This window comes from Danio rerio, chromosome 6 (genome assembly GCF_049306965.1).
Source record: "Danio rerio strain Tuebingen ecotype United States chromosome 6, GRCz12tu, whole genome shotgun sequence".
In the NCBI taxonomy this organism is placed as follows: Eukaryota; Metazoa; Chordata; class Actinopteri; order Cypriniformes; family Danionidae; genus Danio; species Danio rerio.
Window position 1 is genome coordinate 13,278,978 of NC_133181.1, and position 19,255 is coordinate 13,298,232.

The 19,255-nt window shown below is 33.6% G+C and overlaps 2 protein-coding genes across 2 annotated transcripts; both read left to right on the top strand.

The window, feature by feature from the left end:
* The first annotated feature begins 1,013 nt into the window (after positions 1 to 1,013).
* On the top strand, positions 1,014 to 7,028 carry si:dkey-276j7.2. Its single transcript, XM_001332195.8, has 8 exons — positions 1,014 to 1,197; positions 2,234 to 2,274; positions 2,361 to 2,415; positions 2,699 to 2,765; positions 2,896 to 2,986; positions 4,206 to 4,272; positions 4,501 to 4,567; positions 6,318 to 7,028. The coding sequence occupies exons 1-8, from the start codon at positions 1,024 to 1,026 to the stop codon at positions 6,392 to 6,394; spliced, it is 639 nt and encodes a 212-aa protein (XP_001332231.3). The 5' UTR covers positions 1,014 to 1,023; the 3' UTR covers positions 6,395 to 7,028.
* A 3,590-nt stretch (positions 7,029 to 10,618) lies between these two features.
* On the top strand, positions 10,619 to 18,894 carry ermn (ermin). Its single transcript, XM_073905893.1, has 3 exons — positions 10,619 to 10,625; positions 10,751 to 10,873; positions 16,115 to 18,894. Exons 1-3 carry the CDS (start codon positions 10,619 to 10,621, stop codon positions 16,492 to 16,494), a joined length of 510 nt encoding a protein of 169 aa, XP_073761994.1. The 3' UTR covers positions 16,495 to 18,894.
* The last annotated feature ends 361 nt before the right edge of the window (positions 18,895 to 19,255 follow it).

The window sequence follows — 19,255 nt, forward strand, 5'->3', positions numbered from 1 at the left end:
GGACTAAGCTGAAGGAAAACGAATGAATGATTCAGTTTCATCTGATTACAATTCAAAGGGTAGCGATGTAATTACAAAACAATTATTGTTGCACATACACATTTTCCTCCAATTGTTTTATAATAATAAACATAAACAGCTTAATCAGCTGCAGCTTTGTTATTCTTTTATGTCATTCATTTTCTTTTTGGCTTAGTGCCTTAATCTGGGGACGCCACAGCGGAATGAACCGCCAGTTATTCTTTGTGTTATTAGAAAATAAAAACAACAATGCAATTAGCAAACAGTACTGCCAATACATGATTTTTTTAAAAAAGTGACATCTATTTAACCAGCATTGACAAAGAAATAAAACGGAATTAATGAAACCAAATGAGTAAATTATTATTTATTTTCCTTGTTGTCTGATTGACACAGAATAATTTAAGAGCTTAATGTAGATTAAAAGAATAGATTGATCAATGGATTTTTAAATTGAACAATTTCAACAAAAACAGACAATTCCCTGGCAGACTTACATTATCTCTTTACAAACATCGCAAATAATTCATAGTTGTACAGTTTAATTTATAAAAAAAAAAAAAAAATCACAAAATACAGTTCATTACTATTGTTTTTTGTTTGTTTGCTTGTTTTCTTTTTTACTTTAATGACATTTTTAAATGTTTTTTGCTCATTTTAAATATCTTGATGAAATGTTAAAAGTTTAAAAATCTGAGTAAATACGAGCCAAAATTGTGCCAACAATTTAGTGTATTTTCATTGAATTGATTTATTCACAATTATCTAAATGTTTCTATAACTTCCTAATGTACGGTTTGTTATTAAACGAGTTGCAAACTTAAAGCTAATGTTGACTATGAAAACATAATTCTTCATAATCTTGCGTTGTCAGACTTCCAGTAATATGAAGAGTTTGCAGAGAGTGAAGCCCCGGGGACTTCACAGCGATGACGTCACTTCCATTGAGAGGCGCGCGCTTGTAAAATTCCGGAGCAGCGTCGCTTTGAGCTGCAGACAGAGATGTCGACGACACACACACTGAAGATGAGCGCTTCTGTACAATACATCAGAAAACTACTGGGCAAAAGCAGCTGCGCCACAAACAACTTGCTAAACACTGGACACAAAATACAAAGGAAAACTAGTGACTGTAAAACTACCAAAAACAAAGACGGAAAAACCCTTACAAGAAAGGTAGGCTAAGTGACTTTTTCTCATTGACTTTGCACCGTAAAAATGTAACGATTAAAAAGTCAAGACAACAAATATGTTTATGCTGTTTTAACTCATTTAAATAAGTTTTTGGTTTCAACATTTTAAAGTTATTTTTACTCAATTTGATTGATGTAAGTTGATATGACTAGAAAAGTTCATTTGATTCAACTAAAAAAATGAGAGCAGCGAGGTTTTTTACAGTGTGAGGCATTTCTTAAGTTTATAACTATTCTAATATTTTTTAATTTGATATTTATAAGTAGTTGATAATCTAATGGTAGTATGGATGTTAAAGCTTGTACTTATATTTAGTATTTAAATACATTTCTTTTATGTGTTCTTGTTGAAAAGTATACACTATAAATGGTGATTACTTTATTTTAAAAGTAATTTAAAAGTAGGTTTAAAACATTGCCTAAAAAATGACAATTTGTAACTTGGAACAGTTAAGTTGACTTCATTTTATATAGTTAATTTACTTAATAATTTTAAAACAAGGTTTACTCCACTTTTTTAAAGTAAAGTCAACTAATTTCTATTAAGGATTTACTCACTTTTTTAAGTAAAGTCAACTTATCGCTTTGCAAGTAAAGGGTTTACTCACGTTATTAAGTAAAGTCAACTAATCGCTTTACAAGTAAAGGGTTTACTCACTTTTTTACCTAATCACTTTTTATATGCGCATAATTAAATGAAGTATGCCTCTACTTTGGTTTATTAAATGTAACTGTAAATGTCTATGCCTATGGTTTTTAATTAGAATATGCATATAGAAAATTCTTTGTAAGTATCTTTTTCTATTCTCGTATTTTATTGTGAGATGTATATTTTGTACTAATTCTTGTATGTAAACAACTGAAAACAAAAATTAATAAATTGCATGAGATAACATATAACTAAACCCATTTGCCAAATGTGATGAATGAATTAATATTCTTTACTTTTGCGCCATGACACTGTAAAAATAAAAGGAATTGTATTTTATTAATTAAAATTGAGAAATGTTATCTTTTAGGTTGTGCAAACTCAAGATAAGACAGCAGAGCAGTGCATAAGGTAAAGTACTGATTACAGATTAATGTTAACCTAGATTTAGTCTGTTTACCTTAGTCTTGTTCTTACTCGTGTCTCTTTGTTAACAGGAAAAGTGTGATATTACGAAGAACAGAAAATGAAACTTTTGGCTTTGAAATCCAGGTAACCTCTTTACTCATGCAAACACACACACACACACACACAATCTCTCTCTCTCTCACTTTCTCTCTCTCTCTCTCTCTCTCGCTCTCTCTCTCTCTCTCTCTCTCTCTCTCTCTCCCTCTCTCTCTCTCCCTCTCTTCCTCTCTCCATCCTCATCATCTTTCCTCCGTTCATTCATTCATTCATTCATCCAAGCGTTGCGCTCCTGCCTGAAGGCTTATTATCTGTCAGGGATAATTGGATTTTGTATGATGAATTGATTGGCTCTTGTGTCTCTGTGCAGGATCTGGTCCCTTGTGTGTGTTTTGTGAAGGAGGACAGTCTTGCGGAGAGCAGTGGGTTAATGACCGGTGAGCTTCTGCTCTCTTTCTGTCAAACTTTAGTGTCATTCATAATCACTCAGTGCTGAAACATCTGTATGTCTGTGTGTGTGTGTGTGTGTGTGTGTGTGTTTGTGTGTGTGTGTGTTTGTGATCGCAGATGATGTTATTATCGCAGTCAACAGTGTGTCCATTGCTGAATTCACTCAACAGCAGCTCAAGGATCTGTTTCAGAAGGCATCCATCTTAATGTAAGACACAACATGATCGACTTTGTACATTTTTGATTTGTTTAGCATTAACCCTTTATAGAGCACTCATTGAAATGGAGAGTTACTTAAATGGAGTGTTATTACAAGACTTCTGGACTTATAATATTTTTATTTATATATATATTAAATATATAATAAAAAAAAAAAAAAAAAAAAAAATATATATATATATATATATATATATATATATATATATATATATATATATATATATATATATATATATATATATATATAGTTGAAGTCAGAATTATTACCCCCCTTTTAATTTAATTTTTTTTTTATTTTAAATATTTCCCAAATGATGTTTAACAGAGCAAGGAAATTTTCACAGTATGTCTGATAATATTTTTTCTTTTGGAAAAAGTCGTATTTGTTTTATTTAGGCTAGAATAAAAGCTGTTTTTAATTTTTTAAAAACCATTCTTGGGAAAAAAATTATTAGCCCCTTTAAGCTATTTTTTTTCTCGATAATCTACAGAACAAACCATCATTATACAATAACTTGCCTAATTACCCTAACCTCCCTAGTTCACCTAATTAACCTAGTTAAGCCTTTAAATGTCACTTTAAGCTGTATGGAAATGTCTTGAAAAATATCAAGTAAAATAATATTTACTGTCATCATGCAAAAATAAAATAAGTCAGTTATTAGAAGTAGGTTTTTTAAAACTGTTATGCTTAGAAATGTGCTGAAACAATCTTCCCCTACATTAAACAGAAATTGGGGGAAAAAATAAACAGGGCCGCTAATAATTCAGGGGGGCTAATAATTCTGACTTCAACTGTGTATATATATATATATATATATATATATATATATATATATACATATATATATATATATATATATATATATATATATATATATATATATATATATATATATATATATATATATATATATATATATGTAAAAATATTACTCATAATGTATTATTATTATAATAATAATTATTATTATTAATTATATGTAGGCAGTTTGGATTAATGTTTGGATAAAAAATAAGGTCTCCTGTTAAGGAGACAAAGTGAAGCGTGATTCTACTGCCGAACCTTTGTTAACAAGTAAACTCCTCTTATTGTTGTCTAACGATATAATACAGATCATTACAAGATAGCTCCTTACTTCTCTCATTCCTCTCTACTTGATATATCATTCTTAACATAACCTTTTGTTCTGGTTTGCGGACTGTAGGCTGGAGATTGTCAGAAGCTCTACAGAAAAGCAGAGACAGTTGCTCATCAGACTTTATCTCCTTCAGGTGACTTTTTTAATATATTAAAACATCATAACTTAACAAGTGTTATTTTAATGCACAAATTATGTATATTATTACACATCATAATAATTTCCTGTCACGTCTCTGTTGTGTTTATCTTGCATATCAGCAGTTATTTACAGTAAATGACGTTGTATTGGAGAAGAGTGTGAATTGTGAACTAACCAATGTTTTTTTTTTTCTCTTCCTCTGTGTTTCCCCACACAACAGCGAGAGTTTGCAGAGAAAAGCGCTGAGCTCCAGACACTCAACACAGAGGAAGTGCGTCTCATAGGAGGTGTGTGTTCAGTATGTGTGTGTGATACCAGAAACCCACAACACAGACACATAATTTCCCCATTAAGCCACACTCTGCCCTCAAGATGCCAACAAAAGATATACGTGTGTGTGGGCATCATGTGGGCAGTGTGTGTGTGTATGTGTGCTTATATCACGTTTACAGGAACAGACTTTGCTGACAGTTCCTAACACTGTTCTGAAATCAAACTTCAGAGAGTCTGTGCTGCAAAAGTGTTTTGTCAGGTCGTCTTAAGAGTGCGTGTGATAACAATAACGTTTAAAATGGTTTCAGTATGAATACATCAACAGTTGTTTCAAAGATTAGGTCAGAGCAGGAATTACATACATTTTTAATATTATTACAGAGAATACCATCCTATTTTATGCAACCAGTACTACTATTATTACTACTATCATCATCATCATCAGTAGTAGTAGTATGTTTAATAATAAATTAGAAAATAACACTCAATCAGTGGTTCTCAAATGGGCTCAGAATCCACTAGAGAGCATCAGTAAACTTTTAAACTTCAATAATTGATTTTAATATAAATGTATACATTTTAATTATATATTATTTACATTTAATTAACTATTTAAATACAACATAAAGCTAAGTATCAAGTAAACTGGATTTATTTCTTTTTTTAAAGAACTAGGGTTGTCATATTCTTGGACATGTTTGATATACAGTATACTGGTGTAAACTCTCTGTTCCTTAGTATTTGAGCCTTTTTAATGTTGAGGGGTTTGCCTTGTGTTTTAATTGTTAAGTATGTGATGTAGCTTTTATTTTTAGCATTGACTGTGTTCAGCACTTTGTGCAACGTTGTGTTGTAAAGAATGTGCTATATAAATAAACTAGCTAACTTACTACTGTAGTAAATGCTAGGTTTTACACAATTCCTTCATGTTTTCTTAACAAAAATCAGTTAAGTTCACTTATTATTGTTTTTTTTTTTTTACAAATGTAAGTGCATTGAACATAAAACAGTTAAGTTGTGCCCCAAAAAACTGAAGAACTGTGATGATTCAGCTCATTTTGAATAAGTAGTTCAAGCAACAAAAATCATGTGTATACTGATATTATTATTATTATTTCTGTTATTCTATGTGTTGTTTAGTTATTCTATTAGTGTATAGTGATATATACTGAATTTTAAAAGTCTGATTTCTAGATATGGAAAAGTCCTGGAAATCTATACTTTTTCTGGTTCTAATGCTACATTTATATTGCAAGTTGTCAGTGGCTAAATATTTGCAAGTAAAATTAATGATCATAATCTTAGTTTAATAGCCAATACAGTGTACAAGCGAAAAAAGATCCAAAGATTATTGTAATAAACCTGATTTCCCTCATATTTGTTTCTAGTTAAACTATTAACCATGTTTCTGCATAAAACTGGTTATTTTTCTGCTTAAAATATTAAACAATCTGAATAATCATGAAAAAACAAACCAGTCAAGGTCATGAAAATTTCCATAACGGATATGATTTTTTGATCAGTAAATTTCTAAAATTATTTCATTTATACTTGTAATAATAAACAACAGTTGAATTTATTAATTTCAATATATCGCCACTTCTAGTTTGTGTGAACAAACAAAAAACACTATACAAGATGCTTTATTTCTCTTGAAGCATTGTCTTAAATATGTGTCAAAAATGTTTACAAGCCATACAACTATATTTTAGTTATTAATTCCAGAATTAATTAAATTAAACCCGTCTGTTCCTCTGTTTTCAGATGCCATGAATCACATTCAGCAGCCTGATGTACTTTCTAAAGGATCTTCTGCTGCACTTTCTGAAAGAACAGATTGATTTAACACACATTTGAACAAAAACAAATAAAGGTTGTGGGCTTCACTTCAGATGATGCGCTGGTGGATTACAGTAGGACCGAGTATCTACTCTGTGGGCACCTGGACTTTAACACGGTGTTTGTGAATTCAAAAAACTACTCTTGGTCATATAACCAGGAAATGCAATTAGTAAACATGTTGTAACTAGGAACTGAAAGTTGACTTAACTTTTATAATTATGCACGTTTTATTTATTAGTTAGTTTTTATTTTTACTCGCTTTTTAAGGTGGTCAACTAATTGCTTTTTACAGTGAATTGACAAAAGCCTGTACTTTCTGTCATGGTTTAAAAGACTAAAAGCTAAAGACTGATGTATAACATGGATTTACTTCAATATTTATTTGAATCACAATGTAATTTTGTATTACGAAAAGCTAAAGACTGATTTCTAAAATGAAACTATTTAAATATTTATTTTGAATACAGTGAACTTTTCTATTATCTCTGCTGTATTGATGTAATTTTGGCTGTTTTTGTTGTAAGTCTATTTAATTTATAGTCCACAAACATTCGTTCTGTGTATTTATATATTGAAATGTGTAATATATATTTATTAGTTTTTTTATATTTATATTAAACCAATGTAATAAGCTGATGTTGTGACACAGGCTGCTTCTTCTCTGGCACTTTCTCACAGTACACTTAATCTTGCTGATTGTGCTTTGCATAAGTTGATTTGTTTGCTGTTTGTTTCTGCTAATCGTGTTAGATTTTCCAGATATCATCAGAGTCGGTGGTAAAGCAACAGACATATCTCTCATTCAGCTCACAGATCTTAAGCCTGGCAGGAAATGACACGTCATTTATGGCACATCCTGTCTCAAAGGCTTTCTCATCACTTTCATGAAGCTTAATTCACAGTCTTGCTTCTTAAACATTTTTATTTACAATACTAAAAACGTTAAGCTTAGCTTTAAAAGAATATCATTTTAAAAGATTTATAGTAATATATATATACTCAAGTTTACATTCAATTTACTTGTTTTGGTGAGTTAACGACATGTTATTGCAATTAAATAAAAAGCACTATAATTTAAATATTACACTTAATGCATAACTCAGGACTTGTGCATCTCTCTCTCTCTCTCTCTATATATATATATATGTAGAGACAGATATATATATATATATATATATATATATATATATATATATATATATATATATATATATATATATATATACATACATATATACATATATATACATACAGTAGAAGATATATATATACATACAGTAGAAGATATATATATATACATACAGTAGAAGATATATATATACATACAGTAGAAGTCTATTAGAACTATTAGCCCCCTAAGACTTCAACTATATATAAATATACACACATACACACACACAGTTGAAGTCAGAATTATTAGCCCCACTGTTTATTTTTTCCCCTAATTACTGTTTAATGGAGATTATATTTTTTTAACACATTTCTAAACACAATAGTTTTAATAACTCATTTCTAATAACTGATTTATTTTATCTTTGCCATGATGACAGTAAATAATATTTGACTAGATATTTTTCAAGACACTTCTATTCAGCTTAAAGTGACATTTAAAGGCTTAACTAGGTTCATTACGTTAACTAGGCAGGTTAGGGTAATTAGGCAAGTTATTGTATAATGATGGTTTGTTCTGTTGACTATCGAAAAAAAATCTTAAAGTGGCTAATAATTTTGCCCTTAAAATGGTGTTTAAAAAATTAATAACTGCTTTTATTCTAGCTGAAATAAAACAAATATTATCAGACATACTGTGAAAATTGCCTGAATTTGTTAAACATAATTTGGGAAATATTTAAAAAAGAAAAAAAAAATCAAAGGAGGGCTAATAATTCGGACTTCAACGTAGCCCCTGGGACGTATTTGGGGCTCTCCAGAAATGTGTATATCGATACTTATTCAGAATGGGCCTGGTTGAATCTTTAATTTGACATTGTTACAAAATGCACTTTTTAAACGTGTACTCATACCATATGTTAGAAAACATAGTCCTGAAAGAGTACTTTCTTTAGGTATATTAACATTGCCTTTTATTTAATTAACAAATAGGTACACTCAAAAAATGACTTTTGCTGCTTGTTTAAACTACTTTTTTTTTAATTAGTTAAAACAACACAATTCTTGGGAAAACTTTTGTTGGGAAAATTTGTTTTATGTTCAATCCACTTAAATTTGTAAAAATGACATGAGGATGATAGACAGTGAAAAAACGAATATCCACCTGTCAAAAAGTGTGTTATAATAACACTCACTAGCCACTTTACTACGAACACCACTTTAAGGGATCATTTATGTAAATGTGGTCAAGACAATCTGCTTAATTTCAAACTGAGCATTAGAATTGGGAAGAAAACTGTTTGAAGTAACTTCAGAGAGTGGTATGACTGTTGACAGCAGATTAGCTAACTTAGTTATTTCAAAAACCACTGATCAACTGGAATTTTCACAGCCATCTCTACAGTTTATTCATTCGTTTTCTTTTCAACTTAGTCACTTGGTTAATCTAGGGCCACCACAGCGGAATGAACCGCCAACTTATCCAGCAAATGTTTTTTTACGCAGCGGATGCCCTTCCAGCTGCAACCCATCACTGGGAAACATCCATAGATACTCACTTACACACATACACTACGGACAATTTAGCTTACCCAATTATCCTACTGTATACCACATGTTTTTTGGAGCACCTGGAGGAAACCCCATGCAAACATGGGGAGAACATGCAAAATTCAGACAGAAATGCCAACTGACAAAGCCAGGGCATGAACCAGCGATCTTCTTGCTGTAAGGCGATTTTGCTACCCACTGTGCCACCGTGATGCCAATCTCTAAAGTTTAGAGAAAATAATCCAATAGACAAGATATGTGACATATGAATGACAGATCTGTGGGTGATAATGCCTTGTTGATGAAGAAGAAAAGCAACAACCACAAAAAAAAAATAAAAAATTTGTTACAGCCAAGGCCTGAAAAAGGCGCATCTGAATACACAAAATGTTGAACAATAAAGCAGATGAGCAACACAACCCAGGTTTATTCTGATTATGCACCCCTACATACATTTCTGGAGATTGCCAAATATGTCGCAGGAGGTTGGTTTTTTTGTAGTTTTTGAATTCGCGAATCCACCAGAGGCCGCTGTGTATGCTTTTTGGGATCTCAAATTTCTTTCGCGAGTGTCATTTGCCCCTGCTGTTTCCGCATTAATCCACCAGAGGCTGCTGTCGACTGACTTACTGACTAACTGACCGACCGATCCCCGACCCTCCTACTTCATAAACCCAACCAATAGTGTTTTCAAAAGTACTGATTGACCAGCGCCCACCCACTTCCCTAAACCCAACCGACAGTGTTTTCAAAAGAAATCCAGAAAAACAAATTTTCCGTTTTCAAATTTTACCACATTCTCACCCTGTTATTTACTTGTTTATTTATTTTTTTGGCTTCTGTTTGTCTTACCTGCTTTATAGAACCGTTCTTCACCAGACTCGAACCCCATCATCCTGTTCAACTCTGCTCTGCATCTCAAATCCCTAGAGATACGCCTCAAGACACTGGACAAACTGGCAACAGCAGGAAAGCCATCCACATGGTGGTAAGCAGTCAGCTGGTAAGCTCGAAAAGGAACAGCGTCACACCGCCTCGTAACATTCATTTTAAAGATTAAATTCACAATCTTCGGAAATGTATATAGGACTACATTTTCAGAATGAGCCTATGTTTGCTGATGGAAGAACAACAAACACTCAAAAAAATTTTTACAGCTAAGGCTTTAAGGAGAGTATCTGAATTCACAAAACATTGAACATTGAAGCAGATGAGCAACAACACCAGAAGGCCACTGGATATCACTCCTAATAGCAAAGAGTAGGCAACAGAGGCTCACATTTAAAACCACAGTAAAACCATTCTATGATATTTTCAGCAGAATAAAATGCCATGTCGCAAATTTCAAATCATCTCAAACTGTTTTTTTTTTCAACATGACATGAGTAAGTTCACTAAATTCAAACGGCCTCCTCAGTCACTAGATGTCAGTCCAATAGAGCAGCTTTTGGATTTGCTGGTATGAAGATTTGCATCATGAATGAGCACCTGCCAGCAATTGCGTGATGTATGGAGCAAAACACCTGAGTCTAAAGTCAAAAGAGGTATTAGCTATGTATAAAATGTCCAGTGAGTATTACTAACTTGGCAGTAGAAAAATAGCAATAAATCTCTCATTTTCCAAAGTTTGAATGTGCTCTGAAGAAATCTCCAACCTGCCGTTGAGCCCGTCAATCCTTTAATCCCATGCTCAGACCAAGAGATCGAAGCCAAACAACACATTTCTCCAAACAATGAGAAGGAGAGTCTCATCAGCTCTGCCACTGGGAATGAGAATGAGGCTGCGTCACCCAACGCCAGCCAGAGTCCACTGAGCCGTAAAGGGAGGGACAGAGAGACACAGTCATGCACAGACCGGTCACCACCAGAAACTACTGAGCATCTTCTCCTTCAGGGTCATCTGTTCTTCTCAAATCACAAAGAAACCTTATAGAGAAGCACTGAGCCGACAAGAACAAGGTAAGATATGCTACTGAGCAGAGATTTTACAGTTTTCATTGTGTGATTTTTAGTTCCTGCATTTGTTCTGACAATGCAAATCTCCACCATAGACTGGTCACTGGTTTTTGATGGAGTTACAATTTCACTTTTAACATCCGGATGGTTTGGTTGATTGGTTTACTTGTTTTATGTTGAAGGAAATCTCATCTTGATATTACTAGCCTACTGCTAAGATAAATCAAGCAAGGAAAGCATTAATACTTTCCAAATGTACTCTGAACAATATCTATACATGGTTAAATGAGATTTGTATGCATTTATGTAACAGCATGGCACGATTTCCCAAATATGTTATGCAAGGTCTCTTGTTGTCGGAACATACAGGAAGAATTGTGTGCTTGTGGCTCCATTACAGCAGTGGGCCACTTTGTTTAGTCAAATTAAATTAAAATTCCTCAAAACAACTTTGCATCATTTGTCAAGTCTCTTTAACAAAATCCCTTTCCTAATTTAGACATGACAAATCATTATGTTTTTCGAAAGCGGAATACCAATATGGCGCAGGGACAATGGTTACATTTTGTTTTACAATACAGTGTCAAAAATAGATTTGTGTTGGAAGAACATGTAGGAATTGAGTTAACTTATTAGTTCTTACAAATTGAAGTGGATTGAACTTAAACAATTAAGTTGTCCTCACAGGAAATAAAAAATGTGTTGTTTCAGCTCATTTTTAATAAGTAGTTTGAACAAACTGCAAATGTCACTTCTTAAGTGTATGTATATTTAATGTCCACTTACAGTGTGTTGTACTATAGAAGGTACTGTGTTCTATGGGGTGGTTTTCTGAATTGAGATTAAGCCTAGTCCTAGACTAAAATGACCCTTTAAACTAGATTAACAGATATCTGTTTTTTCTTTCATCTGAGATTTTAATAGGCTGATTACTTGGAGAAAAAATGGAGCTACTGTTCTTCAAAACCACATTGAGGCTTAAAGGGGCAGTTCACCCAAAAATCTAAATTTTGTCAACATTTGCTCGCTCTTCGCTTGTTCAGAACTTTTTTGAGTTTCTTTCTTCTGTTGGCCAAAAAAAAGTTATTTAGAAAAATGCTGGTAGCTGATACTCATTGACTTCCATTGTAATTTATTTCCCTAGAAGTAAACATAAGCTCATTTTGGAAACGTAACTCTACATGCATTTCTAGAGATCTCAAAGTATGTAGCGAGAGCTACGCATGGCTGCATTTCCACTTTAAAACAAATGCTCCTGGGTGTTATGACGCCGTTCCTTTTTGTGCTTACCAGCTCACCACTTACCTCCGTATGGATGGCTTTTGTCCGGTAGCACCACATGTTTGTTCGGCGAACTTGAAACGCAGAGCAGAGTTGACTGCGACAATGGGGTTTGAGTTTGGTAAAGAATGGTTCCAGATAGCTGGTAATACAAAAACAAAAGCTAAAAAATAAAATAAACAAGTATACAGTATAACTGTAAAAATGTAGTAATATCTGAAAATGTGGTAAAAATCAGGCTGCCACAAAAGCTTTTCTTTTCTAGATTGCTCTTAAAAACACTATCGGTTGGGTTTAGGTAAGTGGGTGGGCGGGTCAGTCCGCAATTTTTAAAAAGCTATTGGTTTGCATTGGGGAAGAGGGTGGGTTAATCTGTGCTTTTTAAAACACTATAAGTTGGGTTTAGGGACGGGAGAGGGTGGGAGTGTCAGGTGGTTGGTCACTCAGTAAGTCAGTCAGTCGACAGCAGCCTCAAGTGGATTTACGTGAGAACATCAGGCACGAATGGTACTCGAGAGAGAAATTTAAGGTCTCCAAAAGTGTACACAGCGGCCTCTGGTGAATTCGCGAAATCAAAAACTGGAAAAAAAAAACTGAAATCTTGTTCTCTCCAGAAATGTATTTAATCAGAATGAGCCTGGGTTGATGGTGCCAGCTATCAGCATTCTTCAAAAGGTCTTCTTTTGTGTTTAACAGAGGAAATAAACTTATATGTTCAAAAGTAAATGAGCGAGAGTAAATTATGACAGAATTTTTATTTTTGGGTGAACAGGTGCAGGTTTAACTTCATATTAATGTCATCTGGAGGACACAGATTATTTGGATTACGACCACCGGCTAGACAAGTTCTTACAGACAGAAGTGACCCATTGTAACATTTTGATGAAATAAGTTTTTAAGATTTTCAGGTTCTGCATGCATAAATTCATTTCAGATTATTTCACTTCCACAGCCCAGAGTTTCATCTGTGACCCAAAGAGCAAAACCTGTTCCAGTTTGTCTCTAGGTGCTCACAACATTAACATTATTGGCATGTGATGCCTTTCTTCAGGAAACTGGGGATTTATGTGGTGTCAGTGAACAATAAGTAAAGCCATTCACAGATTATGCAGGGCCATTTGTGATTTAAGACCATACTAACTTACATGAACTTCTCTGATAATATAACCCAGGCTATCTGGTCATATGCTATGAATATGGGTTTTGATGAGTCATACAGGTTGCATAGATGGAAAACATATTCTCATTAAAAACACTGCACATTTTTAAAGAGGCTCATTTTACAAGTTCCTTAATTATTATGCCGCAATGAGAGTACAGTTCTAAATGATGTTGGCCTGTTAAATAGCAACTTTTTATTTTCATGAAACTACAGAATATTCAAGTTTTAATGCACAAAAAAGTTTTTATTACAGCAGCTTTGCAAACGCTTTATACCATTCAAATATATTTTGTGCGTGCTGTATAACATACATTGTTTACCCATATTGTTAACATGGTCATAATACAGCAAGTAATGCAACAAGCATTAAGTTTGGGTTAGCTTTTGCAGCTGGACATTGCTTTACAATGCCCTTGATAGGTGAACATTAGCCAGTGGGGGATTGTCTTTTGTCTTTCCAGGTGTGAATTGTTCATTTTCACTCCCACGCATACAGAATTGTGACGCAAAATAGAGTTTGCAAAGTGTAAATCATTTTAATGTTTCCTTTGAATGAGAGAACAGAGTAATTTTCACATAATTGTGAAGTAAATATTCAAGCCTACAAGACCTTTTTGTTTTTGGGACCTTATTTCAGTTAATTATATTCTCCCATTTTCATATATGTTGGCCAAGTCTATGTAATAGGTAGCTGAAATAAGCACAAATGTCAGGACATTTCAAAACATCTTAGGGGCCCCAAAATCACCTTAGACCGTAGAGTATTAAATACTCTTTATTCACACTATTATTCGTTATACTCAAAAAATTATTTGCTGATTTTTGAGAGAGATGCTAATGGTCTAATCCGATTGAGTGATCTATGCTAAGCTAAGCTAAAAGTGCTCTCGCCAGACACAAGGATTGGCTGAATGGATTCAAAAATGTTGAAAGTCAACTGTAACTCTAGGGGAGTTGTAAAATTAGCCTTATTTAAGTTAAAAAGGTGAGGTGTTCATTTAAGTGTCCCTTCACTCCAGATTTTAAGTAATACAGAATCTGAAAGAATTAGTTTTAGATAAATGTCCATGGTGTATGCACTCCCCAGCTACTGTTTTCAAACGTTGTTGCATCTGGACAACTTCTAGTTTTTGAATTTTCCTTAACTCCTCTGTATAATCAGTTTGAAAGAGAAGATCATGACAGAATATTGCCCGAAAGTAAATGCTATTTGTTTCAAATGAATCAAGTTTATTTTAATTCAGAACTCCACAGTCCAGGTGTTAATAATAATAATAATAATAATAATAATGTACATATGTCTTTCAAAATGCCACATTTAAAGTCATGATGAACTATTCTACACTGTTAACGATTTTTGTAAACTATAAAGTATTTAACTGTAATATAAACTGCATTTTACTGTAGGACTGGTATACACTGTATTATGCTGTGTTCACACCAGACATGGAACGCGTGGATAAATCAAGCTATTCGCATGTAAATAGCCGCGTGAACATTTGAGTTTACTAGCTTCATTCGCGAGTCAAACCCTGCTTCATTCGCGCGTCAAATCCGCTTAACTCGCGAGTCAAACCCTGCTTCATTCGCGCGTCAAATCCGCTTAATTCGCGTGTCATATTCACTTCAGAACAGATGCAGATTTGCATGATGGGCAGGGCTTCTATCTGCCCGGTGACTCTAGCTTCGTTGCTAAATGGCTAACATGGATTTTATTAAGAAAATAACTGTTTATATGTTTTATGAAGGCTAAAAAACAGCGTTGATACGTTTAGGGCCATGTCTGGGTCCACTAGATCCTTTCAGAGGTGCGTCCAGCTCTATGAGCTCATAAACTTCTCCAGATACTTAATCTAGATGATAGAGGCTTTCAGCGGTGCTTCTGACTCAGCCGAGCCCAGTTTGATGCACTGTTGTCAGTGTCGGATGGAGGATTTCCGCCGGGACACCAACAACATTTATACGTCACAATCACGCCCCCACAAAAGCAAGCTCCTGATTGGTTAACATGGTGTGAATGTCCACTTAAGTTCAGATTTTTGAACTCGAGAAATTCACGCGTAACACGCGTTAAGTGCATCAAACGTAGAAAACGCTCAATGCTGCGTCATTCGTGCATATCGCGCCATTCACACAGCATAATTCGTGTCATTCGTACTGCGCCATTCACGCATATGGCGCTGCAGGATATCTATTCACGCGTTTGCATTGACTTAACATGTAAATCACTCGCACTAGACGCACCTTCCGCGTCTGGTGTGAACACAGCATTACTGGTACTGGTATGGTTAATGGTATGTTACTGTATTATAAAGTTGCATTGTGAAAATTACTGTATACATTACAGTAAAGATATACATACAATACTGTAAATACATATACAGCAAGATAAATAGTGCTGTAAATGTAAATACAGTGTTTTTGCTTTAACTGTTCCCAGTGAATTACTGTAAATTCGACAGGAAATTGTTAAAAGTGTAGATTAAGGCCTGTACTCCTGGTTCAATTTAAAACTATCTGTGAAACTGTCACTATAAATCACATTTACACATTTATTGTCAGTTTAAACGTCTGTTTGTTTATGTTAAATGCACTGCAATTAAATTTTAACACTTGTGCCCTTTCTTTTATAAATTTTCAACAACTCTTGCAATCCCAGGACAGGAAGTGACATCAATGGAGCACAACGACAAGGCCAAAATAGAAGCTGAAAAGGAGCTAACAAATGAAGTACCTAAAGAGACGACAACATCTGAAGATCTGGAGAACGTGAGCAAGAACGATTCTGTTAAACTTGAAGAAGAAATATATGAAAACAATGCAGATAAGGATGAAGAGGAAGATGCAAAAGAGGAAGAGGACGGATTGGATGAAATAAATCAGGATGGTTTCGCTTCTGTTGAGATGTTAGGCCAGAGATACGAGAAGGATGAAAACAACCGTCCTGCTTGCAGGTACAACACCGTCTGTTACAGAAAGATCAAGAGAGGAAACACCAAACAGAGAATAGATGAGTTTGAGTCCATTCTGAATGTATAACATTGATGAAGGTCACCAGAGACCTGTAAGAAATCACGAATGTTTTCATGTGGTTGCTTCAGAAATATGTGGATATTAAACATCCTTTTTAACGTAATAGTTAACAGCTGTAACACCTGCTCACACACAATCACATGAACAGTATTTATGACATCTGCTATCACTTTATTTAAATAAATCAATAGTAATGTTTTGGTTTCACTTTACAATAACAGTACATAAATAATTATGTAGTGATGTGTAAAATAAATGCTACTTTAATATAAACTAATGATGAGTTAATGATGAACCAACTATACGCTAATCATGAACTACAACACAAGTCACATGAGTTCATCTGTGAATAATGGCAATCTTAATTACTTGTTAGTGTATGTTTAATAATTAATGTATTAATTAACACATAAGTTTAAGCTTAATATAACCAGCATGAAGGTTTGACCTTTTAATGTATCTTTATGTCATGACTTAACATTATCATTAACTCATTCTTAACATTCTGTCTAGTGCATGTTTACATTAAAAAAACAATACTAAAGTGTCCAGTCTACATCAAAATGAACATTTTAAACACATGAGTTCATCAGTTTATTAATTGTCTTTAGTTTTAGCTATATAGGGCAACCCACCTAATAAAAATTAGTTGTTACAAAACACCAACATGGTGCGGCTAAATATCAACTTTAATATAAACAGCCCTGGGAGTAAGCAAGTTTTAGCTATATGTAAAGAACATACAGCTAATGTATCTTTATGTCATGACTTTACTTGGAGGGGCACATTATCATTAACTCATTCTTAACTGTTTTTCTAGTCCTTGTTTACATTGAAAAACACTAGAGAAGTGTTCGGTCTACATTAAAATGAACATTTTAAACACAGGAGTTCTTGGGTTTATTAAATATCTTTAGTTTTAGCTATACAAAATGACCCACCTTTTAAAGAGTAGATGTTACAAAACACCAACATGGTGCGGCTAAATATCAATTTCAGTATAAACAGCCCTGGAAGTAAGTAAGTTTTAGCTGTAAAGAACACACAGTTAATGTATCTTTATGTGTTCACTTTACTTGGTGGGGCACCTTATTATTAACTCATTCTTAATGTAACGGAGGCCAGCTAGGAAGTGCTATGCAGGTAAACCTCACTCCTCTGAACTCCAAAGATGCTCTAGCGACAAATGCTAGAGGCAATAGTCTTTAGCCTCCTTGTTAAAGCAACCGACTCCCATCGCCAATTCGATCCCAACTCGGAGCGGGTTGGGTGATGTCAGACCATTGGGTTTACATTAACAACTCATGAACTCCTATGTTTAAACAGTTGTGTGTGTCCATCTAGTATGTGTTTACATTGAAAAACAAAACTAAAGTGTTTAAATGTGTAGCTGTCTGCATTAAAACAAATATTTTATTCCATGAGTCTATGAGTTAATTAATTAACTCTATAATTAACAAACATGTACTAACATGTAATTTAGGTAGCCATTATTCACACATGAACTCACGTGACTCTTGTTGTAGTTAACCTTAGTTGCCTTAACTCATCATTAATTCACAATAATTAGTTTAAATATGAGTACATCATTGTCCATGTACTGCTACTGTAATGTTACCAATCTTTAAAGTTAGCCTACAATTCGAAGGGAACATCGTTAAGTGAACATTCCTTTTTATAAAATTGTAAACATTCTGAAAGTTTTACTTTTGAACGTTTTCTAAACAAGTTCTGAAACATTAAAAACATGCTGGCCGAACTAAAGGTTCAGTGAACAATGTATAGCATAAACAATGTTTTTGTCCTAGCATTTTGAGAACATTATTATGCTCTAAAAACTTTTTTTTTTTCCAATAAAGAGGTTTGTAACTGTGTGAGGGCCTTGCCTGAAGGTTTTCCAAAGTTTCCACAACATTTGCTGAGTCATCCCCAATCATACTTGAGCAAATTCTCATCTGGCAGCAAGCTGGAAAAATAATTTGTCTACAAATGAGATTTTTCATTCACAAAGGCTTCTCCGGCTAACATGCAATCTGTCTGAATGCAGCCAGTAGTGCCAACTTTCCATCAACAAAATACTGGGAGAGCTTACAGTACGCTCTAACAAGTATGAAGGGAATTTTTGTGTTCGGGTTTAAATCTACAAATAATGTTGTGATTACATAATTTCTTTGTAAATCATCAAATATGTTAAAATACAATAATAGGCATATTAGTCATATAGATCATCTGTGATCATAAATTTCAATATATGGTTTTCACTGATGCCTATAATAACTTTATTGATATCTACCCTATCAGTAACTGCATAATCTGTTCAAGTTTGGAAGTCTTTCTCTCACTGTGACTACACAAAGTGATTTTTTTTCCATTTGTAGAGGACTAATAAAAGATGTTCAATAAGCTTATATGACTGTTTCTTTTTATTTTTAAGTGTTTCTATATTTAGCCTATTAATGTCCACTAGATGGCGGCATTGCATATGTCTTTTTAGTTAGACATTGAATATAGTGTAGAATTGTATTTCCTCACCACTAGCTGGCAACGTTGCATAAATCTGTTTAAACGTAGATAAGAAAACACATATAATATAATATAATATAATATAATATAATATAATATAATATAATATAATATAATATAATATAATAAACTCAATTCTTAACCACTAGATGGCAACATTGTTTTGTTTTGTGTAAATCTAAAAGGTGAGGAAAGTGGTTGACACGACAGGACTGTCTACCTTTATAAACTGAATCGCTTTTGG

What these genes read in the sequence shown, in the direction of transcription:
- ermn (XM_073905893.1), top strand. An exon ending in CAGCCAGAGTCCACTGAGCC is followed by an intron (nt 10,874 to 16,114) that starts GTAAAGGGAGGG and finishes TTGCAATCCCAG; the next exon opens with GACAGGAAGTGACATCAATG.
- si:dkey-276j7.2 (XM_001332195.8), top strand. Translation starts at nt 1,024, where the DNA reads ATGTCGACGACACACACACTGAAGATGAGCGCTTCTGTACAATACATC. An exon ending in ACAGCAGAGCAGTGCATAAG is followed by an intron (nt 2,275 to 2,360) that starts GTAAAGTACTGA and finishes CTTTGTTAACAG; the next exon opens with GAAAAGTGTGATATTACGAA. An exon ending in CAGAAGGCATCCATCTTAAT is followed by an intron (nt 2,987 to 4,205) that starts GTAAGACACAAC and finishes TGCGGACTGTAG; the next exon opens with GCTGGAGATTGTCAGAAGCT.